Source organism: Microcaecilia unicolor, chromosome 8 (genome assembly GCF_901765095.1).
Source record: "Microcaecilia unicolor chromosome 8, aMicUni1.1, whole genome shotgun sequence".
Classification (NCBI taxonomy): domain Eukaryota; kingdom Metazoa; phylum Chordata; class Amphibia; order Gymnophiona; family Siphonopidae; genus Microcaecilia; species Microcaecilia unicolor.
The window spans coordinates 190,751,889-190,764,679 of NC_044038.1; the positions used below are offsets into that span (position 1 = coordinate 190,751,889).

Sequence of the window (12,791 nt, forward strand, 5' to 3'; positions counted from 1 at the left end):
GAAAAAGGTCCCAGGTGCATAGCTCCCTTACCTTCTGTGCTGAACCCCCCAACCCCCCTAAAACCCACTCCCCACAACTGTACACCACTACCATAGTCCTTAGGGATGAAGGGGGGCACCTACATGTGGGTACAGTGGGTTTCTGGTGGGTTTTGGAGGGCTCACATTTACCACAACTGCTCCAGGTACTGCAATACTGCTGCGATGGGCCTGAGTATGGCATTTGAGGCTGGCATAGAAGCTGGCAAAAAGTATTTTTAAAGATTTTTTTGAGGGTGGGAGGGGGTTAGTGACCACTGGGGGAGTAAGGGGAGGTGACCCCCGATTCCCTCCGGTGGTCAAAATCGGCTTTCGATTATACCGATTTGGGTGACCTTGCAAGAAGGACGCCCATCTCCCGATTTGTGTCGGAAGATGGGCGCCCTTCTCTTTCGAAAATTCACCTGATAGTGACCTAAGAACCAGGGAATCCAGGTTCTATTCCCACTACAGCTCCTTGTGACTCTGGGTAAGTCACTTAGCCCTCCATTGCCCCAGGTATTAAATAAGTACCTGTATATAATATGTAAACCGCTTTGATTATATCCACAAAAAGGTGGTATAGAAAATCTCATTCCTCTTTCTGAGTAACCACCTCAGGATACCACTTGTCTCCCTTCACCCCCAAAACCCATTTTCTATGAGTCTCAGCACTTGGCTGCTCCCCTCCCCCGTCAGTGGCAATTTGCACAATTCCTATCTTCTCACCCTACTCCCATTAACAATCCAGGATACCTCCTACGTCCTTTGCCCTTGCCTTCACACCCACCTAAGTAACATCACCAAAACACTTCCTCTCTCTGACAGTTGTATTATCATTTATTTATTACCCACTCTATCCCACTGTTCTAGGCGGGTTACAAAAAACACACACAATAAAACAGAATAAAACAAAATCACAGAATAAACAATACAATATTAAAACTAACAGCCACTGTGTTTAATCTCCATCTGGTCTCGTTATTGCATGGGGATGGTGCATCATTGGCACAAATGGGAGGTAAATCTGTTCTTCTGGGACCTGTACGGGATGCATGGAGATTCTTGGGGAAACATCTGGGAGGGGATCCACAGGTGTCGGAACTCTTAACGATTAGAGGAAATCCTATGTTTGGACCCGGACAGGAAAATCCAGTATTTGTGCGGTGGGAAGCACAAGGCTTCAAGAACTTGGGGACAGTGGTAAGCCACACAGGAGAGCTTAGACTTTTAGACCATCTGATCCCTCAAGAGTCCATTCGGTGGGGTGACACCTTTGCACACTGTCAGTTGAAACACTATGTTCACTCTCTCAATAAGGCGGCACTTCAGTTTCGCTTGGGAGAGAGAATTTTAAACCTATTTGCCGAAGTCTCTAATGAGGCCCCCTCCATTTCCAATCTACAAAAGAAACTTTGGGCATTAGTGCCTGAAAAGGAGCTGGTTCAGCTTAAGAGACGTTGGGAGGTAGATGTAGGCCAAGATCTAGCATCTTGGGATATTGCAGCGCATCTTAAGAATATTACACAATTAATTACTGGTGCAGGATATAGAGAGTGCGCATACAGAGTTATACACAGAGCATACTTCTCACAAGTTCAGCTATTCCGAGCAGGTGGAATAAAGACACCCACTTGCTTGAAGTGCAACTTAGCTGATAACTCTTTATATCACGGGTTTTGGGGATGTCCGCTTATAAGATGCTTTTGGAAGAGGGTGGTGGCATTTCTTTCTCTCATGCTGCCAAAATGTGTACAGGGAACGCCTGCCCAGGTGGTGCTTGATTGTCCAGACACATTTAGAGGGCTTAGAGCGGGAGAAGCCTTGCTGTGTCGCAAGCTTTGCTTGATAGCAAGAAAGTGCATCTTGCAAAAATGGGCCTCACAGGACAAGCCAGAATACTGGCATTGGCGAAACCAAGTACATCAGGTAATTACTTGGGAAGCACAAGAGGCTAGAGGTTCTTATAAACGTAAGCTCCGATTCCTTGGGATCTGGAACCCCTACTTGGCCAAGATAACACAACGGGGAAGAAGTCTAATCCTTAATAAATTATGATTAATATTATACTTAAGACTGGTGCACGGTGGGGAAAACATTGTATGGGTATATAGGGAGGGAGGAGGGGGTAGGGGAAGGGAGGGGGGTATATGAGTTCAAATATAATACAAGCAACTTATGTTGTCAGGGTGATATACCAGCAGAATATACTGTGTATATGTGGTTTTGGTGTTAGTGGTTTTGTAATTTGCTGTTATTAGGTATATACTCTGTATCACCAGATGGCTTTTTGTTTCTTGGCTTAGTCAAGTCATCAATAACAATCGTTGAAATATAGAAAGTTAAACATAGAACACAGTTAAGGAGGGGGGGAAGGGGATAAAAGTTATAAATATTTGATGGCTGTACGTAATGCAGTATTTTTGAAGTGTTGCTCCATTGAGTTCTGTTAAATTGCACTGAAGCCGCTATGTTACGGTGGATTTGTACTTTTCGATTTGTCATCAATAAAAACCATTGAAACATAAAACTAACAGCCACTGATAGATCAAAACCAAAAAGCATTATTAATCAAATGCCTGTGTAAATAGAAAATCTTTAATTGCTCTCTGAAGTGCAGCAAAGATGTAATGTTGCTTAGGTCAGACAAGGAATCAAGTTTAAACATTAGCAGAACCTGCTTATAAATCAATACCCTGATAGTATAAGGGGCTTCTGTTTGTTCATATCCAAGCAGGACCTCCATGCGTTTTTTTTATGATCAACTTTACCTATAATTTGGAAAAAATCTCCTCCTTCAGCCCTTTCTAAACTGAACCCAGCCAGGGCTGGATCCTTCTGGTCACTTTTCGTTCCAGATTCTCCAGAATGGCATGGCTCAGGGAGGCCCTCTTCCCCTCCTGCAGGATGACTCTTTGGAAATTTCTGGTAGTCTTCTGCTGCAGCAGCTACATCTTCCAACTGCTGTCTGAAACATTAACAAAAGAGGATTAAAAATCAGGTCCTGCTCTCAGCACCTCTGGAAGAAGTAGACCATGAGTGACAACAGGACCCTATAGTATACTAGAGCAAAGAAAGGTAACAAAGGCCTGCAGTAAACAGAAGCAAAGGAGAGCAGCAAGCGCATGCAGCAAACAGGAGCAAAGGAGAAGAGCAAGGGCCTGCAGCAAACAGCAGCAAAGCAGAGCAGCAAGAGCCTGCAGGAAACAAGAGCATAGGAGAACAACAAGGTCTGTAGCAAATAGGAGCAATGGAAAGCAACAAGAGTCTAAAACAAACAGGAGCAAAAGAGGGCAGCAATGGCCTGCAGCACACAGGAGCAAAGGAGAGCAGCAAGAGCTTGTAGCAAACAAGTGCAAAGTAGGGCAGCAAGAGTTTGCAGTAAACAGGAGCAAAGTAGGGCAGCAAGAGCCTGCAGCAAACAGGAGCAAAGGAACCAGCAAGGGCCTGCAGCAAACAGGAGCAAAAGAGGACAACAAGACAGCAAATGCTGCGTCTCCTCTTGCATCCCAGAAATGACATTACCGGTACAGCCCTACAAGTCCAAGCTCCCTAGCGGCGCACCACTATTCTACTTCCAGTCTGGCTGTCTTCTATTGACTGCTGTTGTCTTTCAGGCTCTCTTTGCTCGACTATGCTCTCCAGGCTCCCCTTGCCTAGTGCTCATGCATCCTAGAAGTGACTTCACTGGTACAGCCCTACAAGTCCAAGCTCCCTAGTGGCGCAGCACTATTCTACCTTCCAGTCTTGCTGTCTCTTGTTGATTACTGTTGTGCTGTTGTGTTTCAGGCTCTATTCAGCTGATTACACTGTCCAGGCTCCCCCTCCCTAGTGCTCGCGCATCCCAGAAGTGACATCACCAGTACAACCCTACAAGTCCCTAGCGGCACACGCCAAAGGAGCACATACAAGGAGCGGGACCTGCTCCTTTGTATGCTTCTTCATGTTCACCCTTTTTTACATTATGGCATACTTCCTTATATGGTTTCCCTTGTCCCCTCTGTCTTATTTTTCATGTGATGTGCTTAGCACAGCTCATTCTAGTCCTTTGGGGCCACCACCCTATTCAACTAACTTTTCACATGTGCTGGCTGTAGGTAAGGTTCCTCAGCTATATTCCATCCATACAGCCACCACGTGCTAGACCATCTTTCACCCCACCTTTCCTTTTATAATAGACCTCCTTTATTCACAATCAGTTTGAGATAAACCCCATCTCATAAAAGACCTGGTTCACATTCATAAATTACATATTCTTTGTGTTACTGAGACATGGCTCACAGATAACATGGTTTATATCAAACAGGACAAACATCAAGGCTTCTTATACACTGTTTATAACAGATGTCACCACTATAGCACCATGTAATGTAGCAGTGGCTTAGCTATAATTTATTCTTCACATTTACCCCTAAGTGATTTTCAGCCTAGTTCACATCCACCAACAGAATCGTTAAGTTTCCAATTCAGATCTTCCCCTCTAACAGACATTCTTCTCCTCTACCATCCGCCCTCACCTTCCTTTCATTCCCTCCAACTTTTCCAGACTATATTATATTGACTGATCACTGCATTAATTCCAGGTCCTCTATCATACTGGCTGACTAACTTTCACCTGGATGATTCTACTGCTTCTCTTATTCAGGATTTTTCTTCTCTTCTCGCTGGTCTATATCTTGTCCAACATGTGACCAAGCCTACTCATATAGAAGGCCATACCTTAGATCTGATTCTTTCATCTCCTTTTATTGCTGGAAATTTGAGATCCTTTTCTCTGCTTACACTGCCTTGGATAGATCATTTTCTTATAACTTTCTCCTTTACACCTATCATCACTCACACCACAAATACCGTAAACCAGCTCAAAACCAGAGACCTTAATAAGATCACTGCTCATTCATTATTAGAAAATTCTCAAATGACCCTTGATACATTCTGCGATCTTTCATTAGGAGAACAAGCTAAGACTTGGAATGCATCTCTTCAAGCTTCTTTCAGTGTCACAGCCCCTCTTGTGACACACACACAGAGAATCCATAAAATATTTAGTGAACCCTGGTACACCCAGGACCTCTGTCTATTAAAACAGCACTTGAGACAGGCTAAGAGAATGTGAAAACAGCCTTGCTCCTCCTATTCTCTCACAAATTACAAAGATATTGCTCATTCCTATAAATCAATTTTTCTTTCTGCTAAAAAAACAAAAAACAAAACCTTACTACACTTCAATAATATCCAGGGCACCCAACACCGCTATACTTTATCAGGTCTTGAAAACACTGACAACAACATATTCCTTGACATTTCGTCCTTTAGATTGTAAGCTCCTTTGAGCAGGGACTGTCCTTCTCTGTTAAACTGTACAGCGCTGCATAACCCTAGTAGCGCTCTAGAAATGTTAGGTAGTAATAGTAGTATCAGATGATCCTATTTTACTTCCAACTGCTCAAGATATTGCAGACCACCTCAGTAATGAAATCGCCACCCTGATACCTTTCCACCAGCTTCTATCGGTGGACATACCAGGACTGTATCTCAAACACACTGCCTATTAGTTCTTTCACCTCTTTTAATCCCCTCCCTATCTCAATTAGCTATCATTATTAAGGGAATGAAGCTCATTATGACTTCCTATGATCCGATTCCTTCAAATTTCATTTAACATTTTCTTCAAGACTTGATTCCATTCATTTTGCCCATGGTCACCTCACTTTCATCTGGATCTGTGCCAGACATTTGGAAGCATGCCGTTACAAGGCCAAAACTGAAAGACTCCACTTTATATCAGATTGGATTATGGGACTCTGTCTTTCAATGGTTCAAATCATATCTTTCCAATGATCTTATGTAGTGCATTTTAACAACACCGAGTCAACACCATTTTCATCCACCTTTGGAATTCCACAAGGAACAAGGATTTATCCTATCCCCCAAGCTCTAAAGTCATCCTTGCACTTCTATTAACCCTAGACCAAGGCAACATTCATTTCTCTATGCTGATGACATCCAGCTACTGTACACTTTAAACCCTAATGATGCCCATATGCTCCATTGCATTAATAATAATTTAATTCAATTGACTGACTACTTAGGAAATTGTCCTTAACTCAGACAAATTGAGATGTATTCTTTTCTCTAATTCTCTCAATACTATTCTACCTTTGCCCGTTCTGCCTTGTTCTATTCCCATTCCACAAAATGCTAAGATTCTTGGTGTTATCTTAGTTAATACACTTTCTTTTCTGCCACAAATTTCTGCAGTAGTTAAGAAATGTTTCTTTAGGCTCCAACAGATTTGATCTATTAGATCTTTGCTGCATCCCTCAGCTTTAAATACACTTGTTCTCTCATTATCACTCAACTAGATTATTGCAACACACTCTATAACAGTCTCAGGACAAAAGATGTCCAACGACTACAACTAATACAAAACATTGCCATAAAATTACAGGGGCAAGAAAGATTGACTGTGTAATGTAACACCTCTCCAGAAGAGAGTGCACTGGCTACTGCTATCCCACTGTATTATCTATATAATTTAACACTAAGTATACACAAAAATCTTCTTTACGGCAAGCTTTCATATCTCTCCCACCTATCAACTCATTATTCTACTCATAAAACTAAGATCATCATCTCAAAATAGGCTAACAGTACCCTCATTTTGAGAAATCTTTCATGAGCATACTAGAAGAACAATTTTTTCAATTCTAGATCAACTATACTGGAAACAACTACCGCAGTCTCTCCGTCAACAGACATCACTAAAAAAGTTTTAAACAGAGCTTAAAACTTTTATATTTGCGGATGCTTATACCTGAATGCGTGGCTATTCCAAGGTGAGCTTGAATGACCTTATTCCTCTCCCTTATGTACCATTTCTTACTATCCTATTAACATTGTAGTTCATCCCCTCTTATCCTACTCATTATGTCCTGTTCTTTTCTTTCCCGTTTTGTAATTGTAGGTTGTAAGCCCCTTAGATGATACTACACAATAGGCAGGATAGTAAATCCGTGTGAGATCCCAAGCGAGAGCAGGGAGTGAGCCAGTGGAATAACACAGCTGTACAAGTGGTATGAATACAAAATAAGTATTTATTTACAAGATTCCTGGGGCCTGTTACTTCACAGGTCTGGGTTATAACATGGGTAAATCTCTGCAGTTCAGAAACTCAATTATTAAACAGGCCTCTGGCGGTAGGCCTACCACAATTTATGTCTGCCGGGGTTGCCCCACTCCAAACACAGTTGAGAGTCATCAAGTCTTTATCAAAGTTCAGGTCTGGCTCCCGCCAGACCTCAGCAAGCTTGTAAAGTCTTAACGAAAACACAAAATAGTTGGCTTACCTCAGCCAGATCACAGCAGTTAAATTTATTTAGTCAGGGCATACACTGGGGCCTCTCCTCTTGCTACTCTGGGCCTCCCTTCTGCCTGGCCATGTCTTTTGAACTTCCTGGTAATGACTCCACCCCTCCCAGCTTACTTCCCCCTAGTAACAACTCCAAAGGGGATGTGGTCGGCTTTGTGAGAACAATCAGCCTGCTGTCCTCGGAGAATACCTGCTAGAGGTATGTATCTTCGCTTTCTCTGAGGACAAACAAGCTGCTTGTTCTCACATGTGGGGTAGCCCTAGCAACCAGACTCACTCAAAACAATAAACATTGGTCAATTGGGCCTCGCAATGGCGAGGACATAACATAGATTGACCTGAAACCATAAACAACTAACTGAGAGTGCAGCCTGGAACAGAACAAAAATGGATCTAGGGGGGTGGAGTTGGATTCTAAACCCCGAACAGATTCTGCAGCACTGACTGCCCAAATCGACTGTCGCGTCAGGTATCCTGCTGAAGAAAAGGCGGCTGAGGGGTGATATGATAGAAGTCTACAAGATAATGAGCGGATTAGAGCGGACAGATGTGAAGCGCTTGTTTACACTTTCAAACAACAACAAAACCAGGGGACACAAGATGAAGCTAGAATACGGTAGATTTAAAACAAATAGGAGAACATTTTTCTTTACTCAGCGTGTAGTTATCTGGAACTCGTTTTGCCGGAGAATGTAGTGACAGCAGCTGGCCTTACGGAATTTAAAGGGGGTTTGGACAGATTCCTGAGGGGAAAGTCCATTGAATATTATTAAAATTCTTTTTTTCTTTTTTTTTTTGGTTTTGCCGGGTTCTTGAAGCCTGGATTGGCCGCTGTCAGAGACAGGATGCTGGGCTTGATGGACCCTTGGTCTTTTCCCAGTATGGCGGTGCTTATGTACTTATGTACTATGACCCTACGAGCTGAAGTAACAGCCACCAAGAAAATGGCCTTCCAGGTCAAGTACTTCAGATGGCAGGAATTCAGTGGCTCAAAAGGAGCTTTCATCAGCTGGGTGAGAACGACGTTGAGATCCCATGACACCGGTGAAGGTTTGACAGGGGGCTTTGACAAAAGCAAACCTCTCATAAAGCGAACAGCTAAAGGCTGTCCAGAGATAGGCTTACCCTCTTACACAGTGATGATAAGCACTAATCGCACTAAGGTGAACTCTTACGGAGCTGGTCTTGAGACCAGACTCTGATAAGTGTAGAAGGTATTCAAGCAGGGTCCGTGTAGCACAAGAAAGAGGATCTAGGGCCTTGCTGTCACACCAAACTGCAAACCTCCTCCATTTGAAAGAGTAACACCTTTTCGTGGAATCTTTCCTGGAAGCAAGCAAGACTCGGGAAACACCCTCTGAAAGACCCAAGGAGGCAAATTCTAAGCTCTCAACATCCAGGCCATGAGAGCCAGAGACTGGAGGTTGGGATGTAGAAGCGACCCCTCGTTCTGGGTGATGAGGGTTGGAAAACACTCCAATCTCCACGGTTCTTCGGAGGACAACTCCAGAAGAAGAGGGAACCAAATCTGGCGTGGCCAGAAGGGAGCAATGAGAATCATGGTTCCTCGGTCTTGCTTGAGTTTCAGCAAAGTCTTTCCTACTAGAGGTAGGGGAGGATAGGCATACAGAAGGCCTGTTCCCCAATGCAGGAGAAAGGCATCTGTCATGGGCCTGAAGCCTGGAACAGAACTGAGGGACCTTGTGATTGATCTGAGTGGCAAAAAGATCCACTGAGGGGATCCATGCTTGGAATATCTTGCGGGCTATGCCCATGTCCAGTGACCACTCGTGAGGTTGCATTACTTTGCTCAGCCTGTCGGCCAGACTGTTGTTTACGCCTGCCAGATAAGTAGCTTGCAGAAACATGCCATGACGGCGCGCCCAAAGCCACATCTGGACAGCTTCCTGATACAGAGAGTGAGATCTGGTGCCCCCCTGCTTGTTGGTGTAATACATGGCAACCTGATTGTCTGTCTGAATTAAAATGATTTGGTTGGACAGCCGATCTTTGAAAGCCTTTAAAGCGTTCCTGATCATTCGCAGTACCAGGAGATTGATCTGAAGACCTTTTTCCTGAAAAGACCTGGCTCCTTGAGTGTGAAGCCCATCTACATGAGCTCCCCACCCCAGGAGAGATGCATCCATCGTCAGCACTTTTTTTTTTTTTAATTTTTAGAAGTCTTTAATGAGCAAAAAGAATATAACACAGAACCTATATAATTCGGCTCATTACATCTTATTCCAAGTGAGCCCAACACAGCATTAAATAATATACATGGAATATCGTATGGTGTCATTGGCCCCACCGTAGTCACTTTGTGTACTTCATATTTTTAATCCAGTTTTATAATACCCTCTCCCACCCTCCCACCCTCCTCCCTACCTCCCCTACTCCCTCCATCGAACTCCCGCTCTCTAACCCCTCCTCCCTCCCTCACCTCTCAGACCAATCATCAGCTAGTTCGGACAAGCATTCAAGAATGGCAACCACACCTTCTCCCATTTAGGCAACACTTTCCTTTTCACAGCCGTCAGTCTCTCCATCTCACATATATATTTCACCTTCATGATCCAAGCTGTCAGCGGTGGAGCCCTCGAGGCCTTCCAGTGCCTTGCCAGGTTAATCCGGGCAGCCTGCAGGGCTCCCCGCACCAGCAACCACTGATTCAACTGTAATCCCTTAGGCCGCCCCCCCCCCCCCAGTACAAAAATCAAAGGATGCCACTGCACAGATCTTCAGACTCATTTTTGGAGCCTGGATTGAACTCCCCTCCAATATGCCTGGGCCTTACGACAGGTCCACCATATGTGTCCCATAGTTCCTTCACCCCCACACTTTCTCCAACATGACCTCGTCACTGATTGGCACATATGGTTCAACCTTACAGGCATGAGATACCACCTGTAAAAGAATTTCAATATGTTCTCCTGCAGGGCTACCGATCGTGCTGACTTCAGTATACCTCTCTCCAAATGCTCCCATCCTTTCTCTGGTAGTTCAAAATTCAACTCCTGCTCCCACCGCCTCCTATGTGTAAGAGAGGGTTTAAGTCGAGCCGCTAAGTGCATGTACAGGGAGGATATCATTCCTCAGGTGGTCTGAGAGTCAACACACAGTACCTCCAAAGGGTGAGCCTCCCTCTTCATACATGCTACATAGGCGGGTCCTTGCAGGTAGTGTAAGGTCTGTATGTGTGCGTAGCGATCTTCCCTTCCAAGGCTGTAGTCTTCTACCAAAGTCTCAAAGGGTATCACTTTGGTTCCCACATGCAACTGCCCCCACATGTCCAGGCCATTTTTCGCCCATCTACTAAAGATAGTGTCCCCTACCCCCGGATGGAACCCTGGGTTATCCACTATAGGTGCCAGACCCGAAGAAAAGGGTTGGCCGTCCTCGAACATACTGTCCCAGTAGTGGAATGTAGCCTGCACTGTGGGAGGGAATTTGTCTACCTGTCCTCTATGCCGTGCCGGCAGCCACATTAAATGTCCCAACTTACGGGAGCCCACCTGTGACTGCTCCAAATGGACCCAAAGTTTATGGTCACCGGAACGGAACCACTTCACTGCCGCTCTTGCCTGTGCTGCACAGTAGTATCAATAAAGATTCGGGACTCCCAGTCCGCCCTCCTTTCTACCCTTGTACAGAAGTGTTCGGGAGAGCCGTGGCCTCTTCTGATTCCAAACGAACCTATTAAGCCTATCTTGCAACCCCGACAGAAACTCCCTGGGAAGTCTCATAGGAATTACTTGAAACAGGTGCAGGAGTCTTGGCAACACGTTCATCTTTATTGTGGCTATGCGACCTAACCAGGATAATCCAATAGGCATCCAACGATCCAAATCTCTTACTATTTCTTTCTTAAGTACCGGGTAGTTGACCTCAAACAAGTCAGGCAAGTGTTTTGGAATCTTCACCCCCAGATACCTTAATTCCCTATCTGCCCATTTAAAAGCAAAAGATACATTCAGTGTTTCCAACAGGTTCGGTGGGATGCCTACCGTCATACCAATCGATTTGTTGGCATTAAGCTTGTAGCCCGAGATCCTGGCGTACTCCCCTATCTCCCTCATCAAATTAGGCAGCGAGACCAAAGGCTTTGTCAGATACAGGAGAACGTCGTCTGCAAATAAAGCGATCTTATGTTCCTGGGTTCCCACCCGGACTCCTGTAATGTCAGCGTTCTCACGTATTGCCGCAGCCAGGGGCTCCATCGCCAAGGCAAATAACAAGGGAGACAGAGGACAGCCCTGTCTAGTTCCTCTACCCAGCCTAAAGGCCCCAGAGTTTCCCCCATTAATTCTCACACAGGCTTGTGGGGCCGAGTAGAGAGCCTGAATCCAGGACCTATAAAACTGCCCTATTCCCACTCGCTGTAGTACTTTGTCCAGGTATCCCCAATGGACCCTGTCGAATGCCTTTTCCGCGTCTAATCCTAACAACACTACTGGTATTGTCTTTACTGTTGCCCTATGTAGTAAGTTCAGTGTTCTGCGAATGTTGTCCATAGCCTGCCTCTTAACTACGAACCCTACTTGGTCCGGGTGGATTAGTGCAGGGAGCACCGCACTCAGTCGGTTGGCTAGCACCTTCGCCAATATCTTTACATCTGCGTTTAGTATCGAGATGGGATGATAGGAAGCACAATCTGCCTTGTCTTTGTCCGGTTTTGGGATTACAGTTACCCATGCCTCCATCATTGATCGGGGCAGCCCATCACCCTCCCTCACTGAGTTAATAACCGACGCTAGGTACGATGCCAAAGATCCCCCAAAGGTCTTAAAAAACTCGTTTGTGTACCCATCTAAGCCCGGGGTCTTACCATTCAGCAGTGATTTGATTACCTGAAGTACTTCATCTACTAACACCGGGACCTCCAGTTCCCTCTTCTGCTGCTCTGAAAGCATCGGCAGGCCTCTGTCTTTCAGATAGTTATCTTTGTCCCCCGTCTGTACAGAGGCATCCTCCCTATATAGTGATTCATAATATTGGGCAAAATGCTCCCTAATCAGGGCTGAAGAATGCAACAGGGTCCCCTTGTCATCTTTCACTTTCAGGATTTGGCAGTCAGCTCTCATCTTCCGCAATTTGTTAGCCAGCAACCTGCCCGGCTTGTTAGTACTTTCATAATATACTTGTTTTAAACGGGCATGCACAAACTGCAGGCTCTCTTCATGCAAATCAGCCAACTCCAACCTCACCTCCTGGAGCCGTCTGTAGTCAGACACAGAGCCAGTAGCCCTGTGTCTGTTCTCCAATGCCCCAAGCCTCTCCATACATTGCACCAGACGTGCCTTGCGTAACTTGGCCCTTTGACTAGCACACTTTATGAAGTAGCCCCTCGCTACTGCTTTAAAGGCATCCCATACTGTACCCAGTGTGGGGCCAGAGTCCAGAT

At 45.0% G+C, this 12,791-nt stretch overlaps 1 protein-coding gene across 1 annotated transcript in view; it reads right to left on the reverse strand.

Moving 5' to 3' along the window:
* MYLK2 (myosin light chain kinase 2) overlaps positions 1 to 12,791 on the reverse strand; it is a 356,223-nt gene that overhangs the window by 160,627 nt on the left and 182,805 nt on the right. Inside the window, exon 4 of the mRNA XM_030211793.1 lies at positions 2,790 to 2,986. Within this exon, the coding sequence (XP_030067653.1) occupies positions 2,790 to 2,986 (197 nt within the window). The remainder of the gene's footprint in view (positions 1 to 2,789; positions 2,987 to 12,791) is intronic.